The sequence below is a fragment of the Podarcis erhardii genome, assembly GCF_964252035.2.
Source record: "Podarcis erhardii genome assembly, chromosome: 15".
Classification (NCBI taxonomy): domain Eukaryota; kingdom Metazoa; phylum Chordata; class Lepidosauria; order Squamata; family Lacertidae; genus Podarcis; species Podarcis erhardii.
In genome coordinates, this window is record NC_138505.1 from 4521351 (window position 1) to 4536405 (window position 15055).

At 47.3% G+C, this 15055-nt stretch overlaps 2 protein-coding genes across 3 annotated transcripts in view; one reads left to right on the forward strand and one right to left on the reverse strand.

Annotated features, from left to right (window-relative positions):
- Nucleotides 1-2177, forward strand: part of PSMD4 (proteasome 26S subunit ubiquitin receptor, non-ATPase 4) — a 7409-nt gene extending 5232 nt beyond the window's left edge. Inside the window, 2 exon segments of the mRNA XM_081840768.1 lie at nucleotides 904-1035; nucleotides 1802-2177. Of these exon segments, the coding sequence (XP_081696894.1) occupies nucleotides 904-1035; nucleotides 1802-1969 (300 nt within the window). The 3' untranslated portion in view covers nucleotides 1970-2177.
- A 2995-nt stretch (nucleotides 2178-5172) lies between these two features.
- LOC309330008 (uncharacterized protein) lies at nucleotides 5173-14598 on the reverse strand. 2 transcript variants are annotated; one of them, XM_081841395.1, is made up of 7 exons: nucleotides 14339-14598; nucleotides 14067-14243; nucleotides 13465-13614; nucleotides 12439-12561; nucleotides 10664-10774; nucleotides 8685-8802; nucleotides 5173-7218 (listed from the first exon to the last, which is right to left on the reverse strand). In XM_081841395.1, the coding sequence occupies exons 2-7, from the start codon at nucleotides 14130-14132 to the stop codon at nucleotides 7184-7186; spliced, it is 603 nt and encodes a 200-aa protein (XP_081697521.1). In that variant the 5' UTR covers nucleotides 14133-14243; nucleotides 14339-14598; the 3' UTR covers nucleotides 5173-7183. The 2 variants fall into 2 exon arrangements, with proteins under 2 accessions (XP_081697521.1, XP_081697520.1); XM_081841394.1 differs by having other exon boundaries at nucleotides 14067-14598.
- Nucleotides 14599-15055: the final 457 nt, after the last annotated feature.

Sequence of the window (15055 nt, forward strand, 5' to 3'; positions counted from 1 at the left end):
TCGCAGGCGAGAAGCACCCAGCGTAGGCCCCGCCTTCGGATCAGGAACACCACCTTTGCCAGTGGGGCAGGGCAGCTGCTGAGAAGGCTTCTGGGGGGGGGGCGGCTTGAGCACTTGCCCTTTGTATAGTCAGGAGTATTCTCTCCCTCCTCCAAAACACTAGAACAGTATCTCTCAGTTGTGCCCAGAAGAGAAGTATCGGCCGCAGAGGACCTTGCCCATTCCAACTCTGCATGAATTAAAGTGTTCCAGCCTCATCTCCTTTTAGGGTTGTGCTCAAACAGTAGCTCATGCAGGAACATGGGCGGCAGGTACCAGCAGCAACATCCCAGGAGGAGGAGGGGAACAATTCCTCTTGCAGACAGTAAAAAATAAAGGGTGAAGGCTGCACCCCATTTTAATTCTGGTAAAAATAATAACCACTCTGGGCGGCTTCCAACAAAATATTAAAATACAGTAATCCATAAAATATTAAAAGCTTCCCTTAAAATGTGAATTGGTTACTAAGTTTGGGGGAACAGCTTGAAGTCTTGAGAGGGGAATGGAGTGTGGCCAGTGTTCAGACACGATAGGATCATTAGGAGGGCCAGAAGATCCCCACCCTGAAATAATGGAGATAAAAATGGTGTGTTTTCAGGGTGGGTCTCAAGGAGACTGAATCTCTTCCCTCTCTTTAAGCCAGGCATGTCCAAAGTCCAGCCCCGTGGCTGGGGTAAAATCTGGGAAAAAAACTCAACAGCTTCAATCTTAAAAAAATGCTCAACAACTTCAATCCGAAGAAAAAGTCAAAAACATGTTCACTTCATCAAATCTGGCCCTCTTTGAAAAAAGCTTGGACACCCCTGCTTTAAGCGGAGGCTCTGTGATTGGCTCTTCATTAATCTGGTTGGTGTTTGAAACCCACCTGTGGGCTTTGGTTGTAGCAGAGAAGAGGTTGTTAAACTGTGCATGTTTTCTCTCCTCTTAGAGTTTGGACAAGGTGAGTCGGCGGAGGTGGATATCAGCACTGATATGGACACGTCAGAACCGACAAAGGTCAGTGGCCGCAGATCCTCCCTCTTTCCCCTGTGTCCACTTGCTCAGAGCAGCCTCTGCCAAACCAGAACCCTCTAGATCTGAACTACAACTCCCACACCCCCAGCCAGCACTGAGTTGTCGTCTAGAAGAGTACTCCGTTGATGGAGGTTGGGGCTCCTGCCAACAGAGTTCTCCACCATTTCTTCTGCTATAAGCTATATCCAAAGTACCACTAAACCTCTTGCAAGGGCCGTTGTGACCCACCTTGAGACGTACCGGTGGAGGGCAGGTCAGAAAGGTAGCAGTGCCTCTGATGCTGATTTTTATCTGTTTCTTTTCCCAAATTTTTTTTAAATTAAATTTTCCACAATTATAACAAATACAACAGAGAGAAAAGGGGGGGGGGGGACACAAGAGAAAACACATTACTAAAAAAGAAAAACAAAAAAGAAATCTTAAACACATATCCCTTGAAAACCCAATCTCTCTTACATTGCTAATTGACTTCCTCAGATGCCTCCCTTCTGAATTTCATTGTATCTGCATGTAACAGCTCTCCAGTATCATTCTTAAACTAAAATTATTTCCAGCAATTAACTATCTTATTCTCTTTTCTTACTGTTCCAAAACCAACTTACTTGCAATTAAATCCAATTTTAATCCTAGGCCTATTTGGTGCTTTCAGGTGACTTCTAATTATTTATATTACAATATTTATGCAAATAATCCTTAAATTCCTTCCAATCTGATTTTTATCTGTTTCACGGACGTTTCCCGCGTCCAGGAAGAGGACGACTACGATGTGATGCAAGACCCCGAGTTCCTGCAGAGCGTCCTGGAGAACCTGCCGGGAGTCGACCCCAACAACGAGGCCATTCGCAACGCCATGGGCTCCCTGGCCTCGCAGGCCTCCAAGGAGAACAAAGACAAGAAAGAGGAGGAGAAGAAATGATGTGGGGAGGAGGGGCAGGCCAGGGGCCCTCAGTGGCGCCCCCAACTCTCCTCAGCCCCGTTACTCAGTCAAGAGCATCGCCGGCTCTGCATGCCCCAGTTCACCTAGCCTTCTAGCCATCAGTGTCCGTAATCTTCTCTCCGGGCTAGTTGGGGAGAGGCAGGGAGAGTCACCAGGTTATTATGGGTCAGGGTGGGTGGGTAGAACTTCTCTTCTTTTTTGGGTTGCGGTTTAGGGGGTAATAAAAACCTTAAATTTTCTTTGCGGCATTGTGTTTTTCCACTGCCCGCTTCCATTAAGCTGTGGTTCGTGTATGTCAGAACGGCCGGTCTCCTAACCTCCCTTTCCTTTCCGACAAAATGGCGCCGTCCCCCTCCCTGCGTGCAGGCACCTTCGTTTTCGTGCCGCGAAATCGGCGCAAAGAGGTTGAGAGACACGTCCGCGATTGCACTGCGGCCACCGGAAAACTTCCAGCTGCCGGCGGGACAGAGAACTCAAGTTTCTGGTTTCAACAGACGCAAGGCTTTAGCGCCTGTGACAAAAAAAGGGGAAACTAGGAAGCAGGTGGGCTTATGGGTTGGAACACATTTTCCCCAAAGCTGCAGCCCTCCAGGTGTTCAAAGGATTTCCTTTTGCGCATCCTGAATCGGCTGCCTTTTTGACTCAGTTTGACAGCTTGCACTGTGAGAGAGAAAAGCTTCTCTCTGCTTTTGCCACAGTTTGAACTCTGTTGCATCTCCTCTGCCCTGCCCTTTCTTTCAAAGGCCGCAAACCTTCCTCATGGGGGGGTCACTCCATTCCCCTAGATCATTTCGGTGGCCCTTTTCTGGACCTTTAAGAGCTCTACAGTATCGTTTTTGTTTTTTTTTTTTTAAATAATTTTTATTGGGTTTTTACATTTTATAACAACAGACACACACACAAAGACAAAGACAAACAAACACACATATACAATTACATACCCTAAGTTTCTTTACCCACTTTCATTGACTTCCCCCCACCCCCTCCTCTTACATCCCAATTCCAATATTGATTCAGCAAGTTCTTACCTAACCTCTTAAAAATATTCACATTACTTTTGAAAATTAAATTCTTTTGTTTATCTATATTCAACTATCCAATTCTCTTATAATCAATAATTTCTTTTTTTTTTTTAAGGTCGGTCTAACTTCCCCTTCACAAATTTTCCCTTTATTATATTAATTATAGGTCCCATTGACCAAGTAAAACAAAACATAACATTTTATAATTCTATTCTCTCCCCCCCCTGCCCCGGTTTCTGTCCCTTCCTAGACAAATGTCCAGAAAACAAACAAAAAATAGTTCTAGCCCGGATTCCTCACGTCCGAGGCGTCTGATTCTCTGTCAGTCCCTCTCTGCCAACTATATTGGTAGTCCTCTTTGATGGTCCTAAGACCCCGAAGGAGTTCAGTCAGAGTCAGATCATATTTTCTTTCATTCAGAATGTTAAAGAGTGTTTGCTGCGAAAGACCATCTATTTTTCCATACTCAAGAGAAAAGTCCCAATCATGTTGCTTTGTTCTTTCTAGTTTTAATATTCCAAGTACTCCAGGGGCTTCTCTCTTCTTCTTTCTCATCTTTCGCAGGTCTGTAATCCAGAGGTCTTCTTGCTCATACTCTAACGCTGCAAATTCTTGGTTGATATTTTCCACTTGTAGTGTCTGAACTCCTTCTTTTTTCTCTGTCAATTCCAAAGGCATCTCTTCCTGCTCAGCTGCAGAATTTTTATCATGCATCTCCTTTGTGCATTCAGCAGAGTTGTTTGTTTCAAGATTCAAGGTCATAAAAACTTTACTCAGAGCCATACTCTGCTCCTGCAGGATTCCCACGAGAAAGAACATTTTTTCTATCTCCGCCAGTAATTTTCCCTCTGCAGCCATTGTAATGTCACTAATTCCCCCTAGGGGGCTTTCAGTTATTTAGTAGTCCTTTTCCAATAATCTGTTACTTTGTTATTATCAATACTTTGTTTCCAGTCGCCTCAGTCCAAATGTATCAGCTTTAATTCCAAGAGTTATTAAATAGCAAAATTCTTTACTTTGTCCGCCCGTTTGACAGCTTCTTTGACAGCTGTCAAACTCCTTTCACTTCTTCCTCCGGGACCCAAATAGGACACTCCCGGGTTTTTTGGGGGGGATACACACAAAGTTCCAAATTCCCTTTCTCTCCAGCACAAAAATCTTGTTCTATCAAATTTGTGAGAAACTTTTAAATCATCAAAACAGTATTCATTCCGCCTTAATTCTCCGTTCCTTGCTTTGAAACGTCAATAAGTAGAGGGGGTGCGGACTTCCCTTTAACACATCCCCCGATCGTGCCGAATTCACAGGATAAAATTTTAAAGTCCAAATTCCACTACTCACGGGTCCTTTGTTATCCAGTCCAAATTTTGGGAAGAAAGTCAGCGCTCTCCGGCCATGGCTTGCGGCTTCGCTCTACCGAGGTAGCGATCTACTCTCAGCACCACGCCACTCTCCGTACCCTCTCCGCAGCCTTTAAAAAGGCTCTTCGTGGGTCGGGGAGGGCGCTTAAGGTGCCCACCGAGTCACCAAGTCCGCAGGCTTCCGCGCCTGCGGTTTCTGAGGGTCCCCGTGTCGCCGGCACGGCAAGACCCGTCCTCAGTAGAGCCGATTCCCTCCGGAGCTCGGAGGGAATCCGCCATTAGCCGTTCGCGCTAACCCGGAAGCCTACAGTATCGTTTTTGAGGCGAGGTGATTTGAACCACACGCAGCATCCCAAGTGTATTCTGTGTGTAGATTTATATAAATATGTGATGAGTTGCGGAGTTTTTCACGGGGCTTGCAGTTTTTGTATGTACAATGGTGCCTCGCAAGACGAAAAGAATCCGTTCCGCGATTCTCTTCGTCTAGCGGTTTTTTCGTCTTGCGAAGCAAGCCCATTGACAGCTTAGCAGATTAGTGCTATTAGCGGTCTAGCGGCTTTTAGCGATCAGCTGTTAAGCGGCTTAGCAGCTTAGGAAAGGGGAGGGGGCGGAAAAAAAACCGCGGGAACTCGCAAGATTTTTTCGTCTTGCGAAGCAACCCCATAGAGAAATTTGTTTAGCGAAGCGCCTCCAAAACGGAAAACCCTTTTGTCTAGCGGGTTTTCCGTCTTGCAAGGCGTTCGTCTTGCGGGGCACTACTTTATTTATTTGCACCCCTCTCTTCAGCCAAAGAGGCTTCCAGACTGTCTTACATACATGGAGAATATGTCAGTCCCTACCTGAAGGCTTACAATTCTAAACCATTCAACTACGAACCTCATTACAAAAAACGGCCATCAGTTTGGATGGATTTGGATTACATGACTTGATGGGAGCCGAGGCCTTTTAGTCCTTATGGCTGAATGTCTACCATAGCCATGAATGGGTTCATAAACTCCTTCCCAACAGATACTTCCCAGCAGCCAGTATCAAAATTATATCATGCGGTCTGAAAAATTGAATTTTGCCATCTGGTGCTTTTAAATGACTGAGTCACTCTCCAAGGAAAATCCCTCTTTCCCCCCCTTTTTTAAAAAAGCGTTGAGCCCCAAATGTTAGCTGCTTTCATTCCTATTTAACTAGAATCTTATTTTAAGGAGATGGGCGGCTTCCTCTGACCCCACAGGAACCAGCTGCCAATGCAAGGATGCCACATTCTAGCTGAGCAGGGGCAAAGCCAAGGGTTCAAGGTCCTGCGAAGCCAGAAGGCAAGCAGAACCTAAGATCAGCTTCCCTTTCATAGAAAGCCGACTTATTCTGTTGCACAGGGCTCTGGCAGGAATCGTGGTTCGCAGCCGAGTGGTTAGTTAAACAAGCCAGCCTCGTAACCCATGTCTGAAGTTGCCTTGTTTTGAAACTGAGCAGAGCGTAAGTCCACATTCCTGGTTTGTGCAATGAGGGAAACTTTTAGCAGATTGCAAAAAATTTGGTCGGAACTTCCTAGAGCGCTTCAGAAACTAACCAGGAAAAGTCAGTGCCCCAAGGAACCTAAGTACCCCAGAAACGTAGCCTCAGGAGACATTTGCATAAACTTTTTATATATACATATCTTGGAATCTTTAGTGTAAGCCAGGAACCCTGGTTTGTGAGAGAGGGAAATGTACATTTAATGCTCCGATCCAGAGGGAAGGAGTGAAGGCAGTGGATTCAAATGACAAGAAATAAGATTCTGGCTAAACATCGTGGAGAATTTTCTAACAGCAAGAGCTGTTGGCAACAGTGGAACCGACTCAGAAGCTGATGGATGCTGCTCCTTTCATTGCTGGATGATGGACCAAATGACCCCCAACTCTTCAGTTCTCTGTTTCTATGAAATCAGAGCTTTGAGACACTTGTGATGAAGCAGTATATAAATAGCCTAAATGGAATTTAAAAATTAAGCTTGCTTTAATTTTACTGGAGGCCAGGGAAGTTTTCTGCAGCTGGGCAAGTGAAGAAAACTCCATCATTTTCATAGCCGATGGGTACTGCTGCTCCTGCAAACCTTCCTTAGTTGATGAGCCCAGATGTTCTGGTGAGGCAGCTGTGCTTCTGCAGGAAACACCGAAAGAAGCCAACTTGGGGACCCTCGGCTGTCAAGCGGCAAATTAGCAGCGATGCAGAGCACAAGAGGTTTATGCAAATATCGTGCAAATGACCGGGCAGAGGGCCACAAATTGGCAAGTGCCGGAAGATATTTAATATTTGAGATTAAGCTCTCCAGCAAGAGGGGCTGCCTGGCTGGGTGATGGAAACAAAGGGTAGATTTCTGTGCGATGCAATGATCCTTTCTCCCGCCAGAGGGCACGTGCCACATTGAATAAGGGAGGCTGAGCTGCCTTGTGTTGCATTTTGCTCAGATTCTCAGGAAATTTAATATCGCGGTCCGTGCCAGTGCAGAATTGTGTCTGCGTTGTTCCAACGCTGCTCCTCAAGTTCGCCTTTTCAAAACACTCTAGCATGAAACGGACACACAAACACCCTTTCAGTTTTTTTTTATCATCTTGTTATTGCTAATGATTTGGTTATGACAAGGAGTTGCAGGGAGGGGGGAAATCACATACAAACTTGAGCTGCAGTGAAACAGGGTCTCGGCCCCCTCCCCACATACTTTCCTATATGGGGGAAATCAATAGTGACAGGTTCAGGCGAGGTCCTTTGTCTTGGGGGTTTTGCAGGGAGGAGGCAAGAGGAGATGTTGATTGCTGGTCTGCACAACTTCCCGACTTCTTTTAAGCAATTCTGCTCATGGTGTGCCTTGGAGAAGCTGCAAAGAAATGGGGGAAATAAAATATTTTTAAAGAAGAGGTGGGCTCAACAAGTCCTGTCTACAGTGCTGCCTCACAAGACAAAATTAATCCGTTCCGTGAGTCTCTTCGTATAGCGGTTTTTTCGTCTTGCGAAGCAAGCCCATTGACAGTTTAGCAGATTAGCACTATTAGCGGTGTAGCAGTTTTTAGCGGTTTATCAGCTTAGCGGATCAGCTGATAAGCGGCTTAGCGGCTTAGAAAAAGGGGGGGGGAGGGGGAAAAAACCGCAGGAACTTGCAAGACATTTTCGTCTTGCGAAGCAAGCCCATAGGGAAATTCGTTTTGCGAAGCGCCTCCAAAACGGAAAACCCTTTCGTCTAGCGGGTTTTCCGTCTTGCAAGGCGTTCGTCTTACGGGGCACCACTGTATTAGGAAATGCATCCCCTGTTGTGTTAGTGTGCGATGCTAGACCCTGTTCTGCCAAAGGGCTCTTGTGATATAAACTCTCCCTTTTCCAACCAAAGGGCGTCTTTGATGCCAGAAGGCTTCTGTGTGCAATCCTGCGTCTACTTTGATCATTTTTTAAATCTTGATCCAAATTCTTTTGGGTGTGTATGTGCAAACTGGCTCCCCAAACCAGGGATTAGCCTTCCTTGGACTAGAGGAACTTTTGGCATCGTCAAAAATTTGGCATTTTACAAACTACATCGGTCGGATTTGTACTGGGAGAGAGAGATCTGGGCATCTCTACCAGCTTTTCTCAACCTGTGGATCCCCAGATGTTGTTGAACTACAACTCCCATGACCCCTAGCTAGCAAGGCCAGAGCTCAGGGATGATGGGAGTTGTAGTCCAACAACATCTGGGGACCCACAGGTTGAGAACCACTGTGTGGGGAACCTTCGGCCCTCCAGCTGTTGCTGAACTACAACTCCCATCAGCCCTAGCAAGCACTGGCCCAGTGGCCAGGGTTGCTGCTGCTGCTGTTGGGACTTATAGTTCAAATCTTGCTTCTCGCTCCTAAATCAGATATCCAGACCTCTCTCTGTCTTCCCCCCACCCCTCTGACAGAGGTATGGTCTGTACAGTCCACTCCAGCGGCAGCTTTCCACCCTAGGTAAAGGTAAAGGGACCCCTGACCATGAGATCCAGTCGTGACCGACTCTGGGCGCTCATCTCGCTTTATTGGCCGAGGGAGCCGGCATACAGCTTCCAAGTCATGTGGCCAGCATGACTAAGCCGCTTCTGGCAAACCAGAGCAGCACACGGAAACGCCGTTTACCTTTCCGCCGGAGTGGTACCTATTTATCTACTTGCACTTTTAAAAGTTCTTTCGAACTGCTAGGTTGGCAGGAGCAGGGACCAAGCAACGGGAGCTCACCCCATCACGGGGATTCGAACCGCCAACCTTCTGATTGGCAAGTCCTAGGCTCTGTGGTTTAACCCACAGCGCCACCCGCGTCCCTGCTTTCTGCCCTACTTACGTGCAAAACTGTTGACCAGGTAGGTGGGCTTGTTGCTACACAGCAGGGTGGTGAGGCTGCCCAGCGATGCAGTCCCCACGATCTGCACCTCCGAGGTGATTCCCAGCGTGGCATTTTTCTGCAACAGGACAAGAAACAGAGCCGGCAAAAGCAGGTTTGACAACTGCTACATACAATGTTCTCGCTTCATGCTCTCAATATAACTCAAGTTACGTACAATTGCATTTTAAGGTTCCATCTTACCGAATTTCTAATGTGTTTCCTAATATATTCTGCTGTTTTCTTACACTTCAATCCCCGCTGTGGTCTTCACATACGGGAAGTCACTTTTTATAAAAACTTGAAATGGTTTTCAGTCTTCTTTAAAAAGGTAAAGGGTCCATTAGGTCCAGTCGTGGCCGACTCTGGGATTGCGGCGCTCATCTCGCTTTATTGGCCGAGGGAGCCGGCATACAGCTTCCATGTCATGTGGCCAGCATGACTAAGCCGCTTCTGGCGAACCAGAGCAGCACATGGAAACGCCGTTTCCTTTCCGCCGGAGGGGTACCTATTTATCTACTTGCACTTTGAGGTGCTTTCAAACTGCTAGGTGGGCAGGAACAGGGACCGAGCACTGGGAGCTCACCCCATTGCGGGGATTTGAACCGCCAACCTTCTGATCGGCAAGTCCTAGGCTCTGTGGTTTAACCCACAGCGCCACCCGTGTCCCATTAGTCTTCTTTAAAACATTCTACATTTGTATCTTTTATCAGTGCCGTCAATTTTGCCATCTCTGCGTATTCCAAGATTTTCACCAACCATTCTTCCTCTGGGTGTGTGTTCTCTCCCGCTTCTATTTCTGTACACACAGAAACCTTGCTGCTTCTGTATTCACACACACTCTCAGTCCTATAATAGGACAGCACCGATCTCTGGGACTCCCTGCTTATTGACTTTAGTGTTTTTTTACCGTTTTGGTTTAGCTGCTCCAACCTTGCTACGTAACTGTTAGGTATACTTGTCCTTAAACTTGCTGCAAACTCCCTTCTGACTTGACAGCCACAACCAGCCCTCTGAGCACCTGTGGGTGTTGTATTTGCAACTCAAGATGATACTTCATGCATCTGAAGAAGGAGACCCCAGTCCACAAATCTTGAAGCTGGAAGCAAGACTCTTCGGATCCCCAACCCCCACCCAAAATAAACCTTGAAGGATGAGTCATCCCCTTTTTCTGGCTCTTAGTTGGCACCTTTTTAGTTAAACTGCAGTCTGTTGTCAGATGAAACAGCTCTAAGCCTGCAACCCCCGCTAGGCCTGTTTACCTGGTAGTAAAAACCTTTGAACAAGTGGGGCTTGCTTCAGAGCAAACATGCACAGGGTCTGTGCTGTTGAATCGCTTTTAACCGGCTGGTATCATTTGTTGGTTTATATAACAACAGTTGTATATTGATATTCGTTCAAGGGGGGGGGGGTCAGAGCAGTTTCCAGCAGTAACACATAAAACCGTACAGTTAAAACCGTATACATAAAACCAGAGATCAACTATTACCGAATTATTATTCAACAAGTTTCCATACGGATAAAAATGTATAAAGTAAAAAATGTATAAAATAACAAACAGCTACTGATCATGTTTGCATTAATTATGTCTAAAAGAACAGTTCAAAGGCAGGGGATGACCCATGTTTGCTTTGTTTTGAGATGCTGCATTTAATTATATGTCAGTGTTTCTTTCAGAACCATGAGGACCGGAATCTTAGAATTACTTTTAAGGAAAGGGCCGCAGCTCAGCAGCAGAGCCGATGCCTCGAAAACAGATGGTCCCGGGTTCAGTTTCCCAAGATGGACCTTTACTAATTCCTCTGTTCCTGTTCAAATCAGCCCTGTCCTCAAAACATTGAGGACTAGGATCTTGCTTTGCTTTCAGGGTAAGGGCCGTAACTCCAAGCCACATGCCCCGTGTGCCTAGAACCGCCCCCAGGACACCTGCCGATCCTCACCAAGACAGCTTGGAAGTACGCCTCCAGTTCCTGGCAGGAGGGTAGTGGTTCGGACACCTCCATCTTTCGGGCCACACACCCTTCTGGCTGGCCATGGTACACCATCAAGTGCTGTGGGGGGAGAGAGGGGGCAGAGAGGTAGCATCTTGCAGAGGAAGCCCCCAAACCCCGAATCCCACACTCCCCCCTGTCCCCAGGTCTGATTTTACGGCACTCGGGTCGTTCAGCTGGCTATTGTTTCCGCTACATCTCCGATCCATTTTGCAAAGGTTATTCGTGTTCTCAGCTCTCTCTTTTTAATGGTGTTACGTTAATGTAAGCTATACATTTCAAATGAATAAAAGAGATACTCCTATGCTCTTAAGAGAACCTCAGGGTGGTTTAATTAACTCTAATGCACTTTGGATACCTTAAAACTTAGAGACCACAGCAAACTATGGCAAGTTCTTAAAGAAATGGGAGTGCCTGATCACCTCATCTGTCTCCTGAGAAATCTCTATGTGGGACAAGAAGCTACAGTTAGAACTGGATATGGAACAACTGATTGGTTCAAAATTGGGAAAGGAGTACGACAAGGCTGTATATTGTCTCCCTGCTTATTTAACTTATATGCAGAATTCATCATGCGAAAGGCTGGGCTGGATGAATCCCAAGCCGGAATTAAGATCACCGGAAGAAAGATCAACAACCTCAGATATGCAGATGACACAACCTTGATGGCAGAAAGTGAGGAGGAATTAAAGAACCTTTTAATGAGGGTGAAAGAGGAGAGCGCAAAATATGGTCTGAAGGTCAACATCAAAAAAACAAAGATCATGGCCACTGGGCCCATCACCTCCTGGCAAATAGAAGGGGAAGAGATGGAGGCAGTGAGAGATTTTATTTTCTTGGGCTCCATGATCACTGCAGATGGTGACAGCAGCCACGAAATTAAAAGACGCCTGCTCCTTGGGAGAAAAGCAATGACAAACTTAGACAGCATCTTAAAAAATAGAGACATCACCTTGCGAACAAAGGTCCGTATAGTAAAAGCTATGGTTTTGCCAGTAGTGATGTATGGAAGTGAAAGCTGGACAATAAAGAAGGCTGATCGTTAAAGAATGGATGCTTTTGAATTCTGGTGCTGGAGGAGACTCTTTGAGAGTCCCATGGACTGCAAGAAGATCAAACGTATCCATTCTGAAGGAAATCAGCCCTGGGTGCTCACTGGAAGGACAGATCCTGAAGCTGAGGCTCCAAGACTTTGGCCACCTCATGAGAAGAGAAGACTCCCTGGAAAAGACCCTGATGTTGGGAAAGATGGAGGGCACAAGGAGAAGGGGACGACAGAGGACGAGATGGTTGAATAGTGTTCTTGAGGCTACCAGCATGAGTTTGACCAAACTGCGGGAGGCAGTGGAAGACAGGAGTGCCTGGCGTGTTCTGGTCCAGGGGGTCACGAAGAGGCGGACACGACTAAACGACTAAACAACAACAACAAACTTAGAGAGACCTTGCAAAGCTGCTTTCCCAGACAATACTTTCTCTCTCTCTCTCTCTCTCTCTCTCTCACACACACACACACACACACACACACACTTAGGGGATAGATCCACCACCAGTTTGACTCAAAGCAGCTTTCTATGTTCTTAAATCCACCTTAGTGCGGTTCAGTGACTGCTAACGCACTTACTGGACAACTTAAGGAGACCCCATTGGGAGAGAAAAACAGCAACACTGTCCCCATAGCCTCTTGCGACACTAATTCTGGCCCTACTGGCGATTCTGCAACTCACGTTTCTCAAGTCGCAGGTGATCCCTGGAGCCACGCCTTGTTCACCCAGTTCGCTGAGCGCCAACAAGAGAGACGCTTCGTTCTGGACGTTGACTTGGGGAGGGAGGAAGCTGAAGGCGTCTCTCTGCCGAGAAAGGAAGCAGGGGGAAAAGATTGAAATGTGGCTGCCCTGGCCGAAGGTGGCGGAAGGCAGAACGTGCTGGATTTAGACCACCAGGACTTCCACCGATGAAAGCAGAAGGTAGGCGCTGTCTCCATCATCGCCTGTCCTCCGTAATAATCTCTCAAAGGACCTGTTGATGGAATTCTACCATTGTACTGTTGAGAGTGTCTTAACTTATGATCTGTGTGTGTGGTTTGGGAGCTGCACAGCCAGGGAAAAAACAATGCTGTCCAGGGTTGTAAAGACTGCGGAGAGAATAATTGGGTGCGCTCTTCCCACCTTGGATCAAATCTATGCTTCCAGGTGCCATAAGAAAGCTGCAGAGATAGTGCGCACCCCGGAAATGATCTCTTTCAGCTTCTGCTTTCTGGAAGAAGGTCCAGGGTTATAAAGACTAGGACTAGCCGCCTGAGAAACAGTTTCTACCCAAATGCAATTTTGGTTTTAAACGCAGTGTAAGGTAGACTCTGTGCGAGTATACGGTGGTGCCTCTGGTTACAAACTTAATTAGTTCTGGAGGTCTGTTCTTAACCTGAAACTGTTCTTAATCTGAGGTACCACTTTAGATAATGGGGCCTCCCGCTGCTGCCGCGCCGCCAGAGCCCAATTGCTGTTCTCATCCTGAAGCAAAGTTCTTAACCCGAGGTACTATTTCTGGGTTAGCGGAGTCTGTAACCTGAAGCGTCTGTAACCTGAGGTACCACTGTATTGTATTTAATTATGGGGTATTTTTAGGGGGTTAACCAGGCTGCGATACCTGGGATAGCAGGCTTGTTGGCTTTTGAATGTCTGATATAGTTTTTTTTTCAATTTCGTTGTCCTGTATGGGACAATGACAATAAAGATTATGGTATCGTATCGTACCTGGACGCAGTCCGCCCGCCCGAGGTAGGTGGCCAGCAGGACTCCCACGATGCTGATGCTGAGAGCTGAGACAGCGCCCACCATCAGAATCACCAGCTTGCGGTTCGAGGCGACAGGAGGCTCTGCCAGCTCAAGGCTGGAGTGGAGAGTCTGAACAAAAAATGGGGAAGGGGGTGAGAAGAGAGAGAGAGAGAAAGAAAGAAAAAGGGGGTTGATGGCATCTAGTAGCACCTGAAATCCCTTTTCTAAAATCTGTGACATGTCAGCCTGTTTCCGCATTTGCACTCTGCACATGCTTAAGGGTGCTCTCGTCGAGCTGGAGAACCGAGGCCCGAAGAGTTTAAAAAATTGGCAGGTCGATAACCGTACGCATTCCCACTCTGGGCGTTTCAACCCCACCCCCTAGCAAGGCAGCAGGCAGAAATCCCACCGGTGCAGCTTCTCTCCCCGCCACTGTGCACGGCAACCACACAAGGCTGGAAAGAGCTTCCCCTGATGGATTCCTGCCTGCTGAGCAGCGGTTAAAGGAACGGGAGACCCAATGGGGGGTTTAAAAAATGAGGTGGCCTTCCCCCCACTCACTTTTAAAGTGAACTACTTACGTAGGGTGGGCTCTTGAGGTGCAGCCCCGCCGGCCATGATTCGGGGTTCTTGTCCTCACTCACCATTTTCTCTTCCCCGACGGCAGGGCTGAACGGATCCAGACTTTGGCTTCTTCGTAGGCATGTGAGATGCCAGCGGGAAGCTCTTATAAAGTCTCGGCTGCCTGGCACACAGCCCTGCCAAACAATAGCCCCCTCTGTGCACATCCAAGCTCTCGTGGGGGCACGGAATAAATTTTTGCCGCCTCTCCCCGCCTTCTGCCCCCAAATACCTGCCGCCCAGCAAGGTGCAAAGGCCTTTTCCGTAGGGCTAGTTCTGTTTCCACTTGTAGGCGGAGGGTTGCATCCAGGCAAAGCGGGAAGGAGACACCCTGAAATCAATGGATCTAAGTTAGTCACAGAATTCTGGATCTAGAGGGGAACCCTAAGGGACATCTAGACCAACCCCTGCAACTTCCCTTAATTTCAGTGGGTGCATTCTGAGTAGGACAAGCATTTGAAATGAACCTTCATCGTATTTTACGGTTAAAAAGGATCCCCGGCTGGGAAACCCAATCCCCTAGTGAGAAAGTGGGCACACTCTGCACATGCCCTGGTAGACACACTTCTTTTTTCATGCCTTGCTTGGACTCTAGTGTAGAGTGCAATACTGCGACTACTAGCGAAACTAGCTACTAGCGAATACAATACTGCGAAACCATGAGGACTAGAATCTTAAGCCTATTTTGAAGGGGACGGCTGTATCCCTCTGTGGCAGATCCCCTGCTTTGCATGCAGAACACCCCTGGTTTGATCTCTGGCATCTCGAGTTGGCGCTTGGACAACCCCCTTGCCCCAAACCCTGGAAAGCTGCTGCCAGCCAGTGAGGACAATATTGAGCTATATGGACCCCAATGGTCCGACTCAATGTAAGGCAGTCTGTCTATATGTCTCCTCTGTTCGAGTACACACATACACACGCCCCTCCATCCCTCATCCAGGCAAGCAAG

Excerpts from the sequence above, each read along its gene's own strand:
- LOC309330008 (XM_081841394.1), bottom strand. The coding sequence starts at position 14,273 with ATGTGCACAGAGGGGGCTATTGTTTGGCAGGGCTGTGTGCCAGGCAGC. Across the intron at positions 12,562-13,464 it reads GGCGGGCGGACTGCGTCCAG|AGAGACGCCTTCAGCTTCCT; the intron begins GTACGATACGAT and ends CTTTCTCGGCAG. Across the intron at positions 10,775-12,438 it reads TCACCTGCGACTTGAGAAAC|CACTTGATGGTGTACCATGG; the intron begins GTGAGTTGCAGA and ends CTCCCCCCACAG.